Raw genomic sequence first — 6000 nt, 5'->3', positions numbered from 1 at the left:
TAGTAACCAGACACATTTCTCACATGATTCAGTAAGATAAAATATATGGGGAAGTATTTTGTAAACCTTTATACACATAAACATTTCCACTTCTGTTTTATTTTATATTGAAAGTTTTTCCTGATCATGATTTCCCGTTCCCTAACGCCTCCCTTCCACCTCCCTTCCACCTCCCCATCCACTCATCCCCACGTTCTGCTTTCTCTTGCTTTAGAAAGCAAAAAGGCAGAAAAAGAACACAAGGAAACATACACACTCCATAAAAACACAAGATTAGAAACTATAGTATATAGGGAAAAGACAAGTTAGGAAAAAAAAAAACTCAAAGCAGTATGAGTCAAAAACTATGTGTGGGTGAAGAAGTCAAAAAGTATGTATGAGGCATATGTATGACATACTTTTTGCCTTATACATACCTATGTCTTACATATGTGTGTATTAGGCAAGAGGTATGTATAAGGTACACGTATAATTTAATAAGTCCAAAACATTTTTTAAAGTCCAAAATATGAATCAAAAAGCAGTATGAGTCAAAACAAACTGAGTTTGTTTGGGCCATCTACTGCTGGCATGGGGCTTGTTCTTAAGTACAGTTTGTATACCCCGTGACACTTCATTGAAGAAAATTAATTTTTCCCTTCAAGTGGGTGTCAAGCGCACGTGGCTTCTTGGTTGGAGCTGGGAGCCCACGCCCACTCCCTGTCAGTGCTGGGACCCCCATCTGACTTGAACCCTGTACATGCTGGCCCAGTGTAAGTTTTTATGAGCATCAGTCCTTTTGTGTTTAGAAACCCCTGGTTCCTTGGAGCCATCTGACTACTCTGGCTCTTGTCTTTCCTCCTTTTCTGACTAGCTCCCTGAGCCCTGAGGGGAGGGGTGTCATGACAATGGCTCATTTAGGTCTGACTGCTCAAGGTCTCTGCAATCTGTGCATTGTGCAAGTGTGAGTCTCTGTGTTAGTCCCATATACTCCAAGAGGAAGCATCTTTGATGATTGAAAAGTGAAACACTGATTTGTGGGCGGAGCAGAAAGTTGTTGGGAGTCATTTTTATTGCTGTGTTCCTTTGTCAGAACAACAGTATTTGGTTTTCTCCCAAGTCCATGGATTAGCCAGCGTGAAGTCATGGGCACCCAAACAGTGCCAAGCTCGCGTTCCATCTCAGGGAGTGGGCCCTAAGTCCTACATTTGTATCAGGGTTGCACCAGCGTATCTGCAGGCCGTTCACCACCGTAGATCCCACGGTTTGTCGCTGGGTTGATGGTTAAACTTTCTCCTCTGGTAGCGTGCAGAGTACCTCCCAGTACCGGGAATTAGTAGGCACTGGGGTGAAGACATGTACACTTTATATACACAACAGGAATTTTATTGTGTTAGAATGTAAGAATGGCAGTAACTTCAAAAAGGAAAACTTATTTGAAACGTTTGTAGAAAACTTGCAAATACAGAGAATTACAATATATTTGTCACCCAGCTTCGTCTTAAATGGCAACAATATGCTTATTAAAATTAAATGTTAATACACAACACGTCTCAGTTTTGTTTTTTGGGTTTTGTTGTTGTTGTTGTTGTTGCTGTTGTTTTGAGACAGGGTTTCTCTATGTAGCTTTGGCAGTTCTGGACTTTATTTTATAGACTAGGCTGGCCTCGAACTCTCAGCAATCCGCCTGCTTCTGCTTCCCGAGTGCTGGGATTAATGGCATGCGCCGCCACCACGCCCGGCACTTTTAACATCCTTTTCCTGCACCGTAGTTCTATCCAGAATCCCACACATGCCTTTAGCCTGACTTCCGCATCATCGCTTCCTGTTCTCATTTCGCGAGAGCTGATTTGTGGCGAAGCGCATCCTGGGTGACAGGTTAGCTCGAGTGCGCGGATGACGAAGCGGAAGTGCTGGAGCTGGAGGCGGGACCAGAGCCCTAAGGGGCTGGGAATTGCGGAAGTTTGGTGAGGAGGGTCGGCGGGCTGGTGGAGTTCCTGGTAGATTTACAGCACTAGAGCTGGGGTGTTGCTCGGGGTCTCGGAGCCACCAGCCTCCGGCGGATCGCGACTCGACGGCGCTGCTGCCGGCTGCCCCCGCCGCGCCTTCCTCCGCAGGGACCCGCCTCGGATCTCCACCATGGCGTCCACGAACAGCAACCTCCAGGTACCGCTGCCCCTCGGGTTTCCTCGGAAGAGCCGGACCCGGGGAGGTGCCGGGCAGGGGTGGGGGCGGGGAGCGGAGGAGCGGCCGCGCCCCTGTCCCGGGCCGAGGAGGGCGGGGCCGCGCAGACCCGAAGTGGGAGCAGGGGCGCTTCCCAAGATGGGCTGGCCTCGCGGTCTGTGGGGCTCTTGATTTGCTTGTGACATTGGAAAACAAAACAGCGGAATTGGGACCGAACTGGGCCGCGCTTTCCAATAAGGAAGATCGACAGTCTCTACCGAGAAGAAAGGAAAAGCGTAATTTTTTGGTAAAGCACTACTCTAGACCAGTTTAGAGTAAGGTGGTCTTTCCCGTTTCCTTATGCTGATGAACAAAGACTGACGTCCAGTGAAGAGAAACATGACAATAACCCAAGAACCCGAGGTTGGAGCCAGTCAACACGTCAGCCCATGAATTCATTAGGAATATGTATTTAATGTATATCCTCCCGAATTACAGTATTTAAGATCAGGGAGTATTATAATCTGTGTCTTCACTTTCCCACCCTCACCGTAACAACAAACAAACAAAACAGTGTTTTGTACGTAAATTTTGCTTTCCTAAGATAGTGTCAGGGAAAGACTATTGCTGCTTCCTGGAACGGCATTCATTGACAACTGTTTGTAGCACTGTCTCCCGTCAATGGGGTCTACAATATGGCTTGGTATCCAAGACTTATCTAGCCCTGTAGGTTTCTTAGTTTGTCACCAAAGAGTAGAACCAAATAGCCATCGATCTTGGTCTTCTGGTAGTTTGTCAAATAGGTATTTGTTGAGTGTCTCGTATAAGTAACAATGATAGTGTAAACCTATTTCTTTCAAGTAGGATGATTGATTATGAATCCCACCCAAGGGAGGGCCGTTTAAACAAGGACCTCCCCACACAAAGACCGGGAATGGAGGCTTGGTGGTCTTATCTTGAAGTTCAACCTAAAAGATTGTGAAAGAATAATTGCTGTCATTGATAGAGTCTAAATGCAAGCATGACTTACTTTTAAAAATTAAGAGTAAGTCTGCTGATGATGTGCATGTGTGTCTCTTCTACAAGCTTCTGTAGCCCTGTATTTTCGTAGCCCTATTCAGAAATGCTCGGGGGGTTGTTTTGGTTTGGGGGGGTTTAGGGACTTTTTGGTTGGTTTTGTGGATCTGTTGATTTGGTAGATACTTTCCCTTAGATACTAAAGATGCCTTCCTTTGTGGCACTCCTCTTTTTTTGTCCACAACTGTAGTTTGGTTCTGTAACTGGAATGTATTGTGTTTGAGTTGGATTGCCAGGTGCTCTTGGGTGAGCCAGGTAGAGACTGGCAAATACTAAAAAGATGGGTGTGAGTGAGAGGGACGAGGATGCTGAGTTGCAGTTATGTTAGTGGTTGATTCAAGTGTGCTTTTCTCCAGGAGCCCTTTCAGCTTCTAACTAAGGACATTTCGATGAAGAATGTTAAATGGCCAGGCCTTTGCCTTTAATCCCAGCGCTCGGGAGGCGGAGGTGGGCAGTGGCAGAGATTGAGTCCAGGACAGCCAAGGCTACACAGAGAAAACATCTCGAAAACAAAACAGCAATAAAATTGTGATTTTTCTTTCCCCCAAGGAACAAAGCAAAAATCTTCGTAGATGGATGCTTTTAATCTAATGCAGAATGTAAATAACTAAAAACAAACAACAGCAAAACCCTAGAACTTAAAACCAGTTCAGTAAATACAGAATTAGAGGTTAGTTCATGTGGGTGTCATCCAGGAAGGGTGTAGCTCATTCTTCCTAGGATAAATAAGAAATGTTTTGCTGAGTAGTGATACGATCTCAGATAAAATGAGCACTAACTCTAACTGCCTCAGTGTTTGATGTGATCTCATTGAATCATCAGAACAACTCTTCAAGGTGAATGCTACTCCGGTTTCACAGTATTAGAAACCCAAGCGTCTTGAGGCTGTGGTGTGCCCAAAGACATGCAGTTAATTAGTGTTGGGGTTAGTTTTGAATCCAGGTCTGCATGCTTAGAAGCTTGTGGTTTTCTTTCACTGCAAAATTCTGCCAACTTGAAGAAGAATGGTGAATGTTTTCCAGGCAGAGAAAAGTACAGAAATGTAATGAAAACCTTGCAGACAGAGAAAACCCCAAGAAAAGTGAAGTAAAATTCACAAATGTCCTTATAAAACTGTGCTAAGATTTGGGGAATCTGGTATTCTCCAAATGATATTCTCATCCCTGTGTGTGTGTGTGTGTGTGTGTGTGTGTGTGTGTGTGTGTGTGTGTTCATGCCCATGCCCTCAATGGCTTATATAAAAGCAGAAAGCATCTGACAAAACACAGTATAATCTTTGGAACCATATACAAGCAGTCGTAGAAATCCAGTGCGGGCCTGGTTGGTGTTAGAGAGTGTGTTGCACTAGGGAGGGCACACTGGCACTGAGGCCTTGGGAAACTGGAGCTTACGGGGAGACAATGACATAGGGTCTTTTTTGCATGTGTGTTACAGGCAAACATAGCCTTAATTAGTTTGGGCTGTACCATCAGTTTGATATGACAGGAAATGAGTGTATAAGAATCGGAAATCAAAACAGGTTGTCACCAGAAGTTTGTGAACTATACACCATGGTGGGTCCTCATTCTACTGTAATGGACATTTATTTGGGAAAAAAAAAAAAACCTTGAACAGTGGAGGGGCATTTCCACCCTTCTGTTTCAGAACCCAACTTTGATCTGTACAGAGACAAATCTAACTGGTAGCCAGTATGGTTATAAGACAGGTCTGTATGGTGGAAAGCGACGACTGGCCAGATTAGGGTGGCTCCTACTGTAAATGCACAAGAAAGGCTGGTGCAGAGAAAATTTTAAGAAAGAGAATAGTTTAGTTTGTGCCTTCAGTTAAAACAGAAGAAGAGTCTCAGCTTTTCGCAAGAACTCTGGCTTTTCTATCAGAATGGATATAAGTTGGTCCTGAAGATAATAAGACAGGCAGTGCATGGAGAGAGAAAAAGAAAGTGAGTTCTGAACTAATTCTGAAATGTTTGTGGCGACAATGAAAATGCCGAGTGAGTATTTGATACATAATGTGCTTGGGGATATACCAGGAAAAAGGATTTGGGAGTTGGCATCAAGGTGGACACGAAGAGTTCCATCTTGGAGAGTTTACAGAATGAGAGAGAAAACAAATACAAACCAACAACAGCAGAAAAAGACACTGTAGCATATCAAAGACCCTGAAAAGTGATCTCAGTACAGCCAGTGGCTAAGGGGTCATGAAGACCAAGAAAGGGGGTGCTGTTTGGGCGTTTGTTCCTAGTGCAAAGGCCTGCAGAGAGGAAGTTAAATGAGCATGTGCTGAAGCAGCCAAGAGACAACACTGCAGGAGGAATAGGAATAAGAAACCCAACTGAATGCCTCGTGGAGATAAGGAGATGCTAGCGAGAAATCTAGGAGACCAAGAGAGCTGCTGTGCTAGTGATGCAATGCTGTATCTGTGGATCTGAGATAGAGCTTAAACATATTTTTCTTTAGGGAACCAACCAACAGTGGCATGTCACTGATGAAGTAAATGTCAAAGGTAAGGTGGAAATGGCTTCCTGACAGGCAAAAGCTTGAACTGTTTTGCCCAGATGCTGTTTCCTAAGGGTTTCTAGGATGGATGGTGCTCCACAGTCTACTCAGAAGACGACAATCTCAGATCTCCTGAACTTTATATTGATGGCTAGGTCCTGGCTGACCTAGTCTGGGTTAGTGAAGTCACTCAGTAATATGCCAGCCTTTGCTGATGCACGCAGAAGTGAAGTCATAAGCCCTGACTTTGCACAGCTTATATTCTAGTGGGAGAGACACTGTGTGT

General features: G+C 44.6%; 1 protein-coding gene across 1 annotated transcript in view; it reads left to right on the top strand.

The window, feature by feature from the left end:
- Positions 1–1812: 1812 nt before the first annotated feature.
- Positions 1813–6000, top strand: part of VPS4B (vacuolar protein sorting 4 homolog B) — a 29240-nt gene continuing 25052 nt past the window's right edge. Inside the window, exon 1 of the mRNA XM_084793177.1 lies at positions 1813–2145. Coding sequence (XP_084649303.1) covers positions 2119–2145 — 27 coding nt within the window. The 5' untranslated portion in view covers positions 1813–2118. The remainder of the gene's footprint in view (positions 2146–6000) is intronic.

The sequence above is a fragment of the Acomys minous genome, assembly GCF_964271855.1.
Source record: "Acomys minous genome assembly, chromosome: 1".
Classification (NCBI taxonomy): domain Eukaryota; kingdom Metazoa; phylum Chordata; class Mammalia; order Rodentia; family Muridae; genus Acomys; species Acomys minous.
The sequence above is the reverse complement of the archived record's forward strand: the minus strand, read 5'-3'. Positions and strand labels throughout refer to the sequence as shown.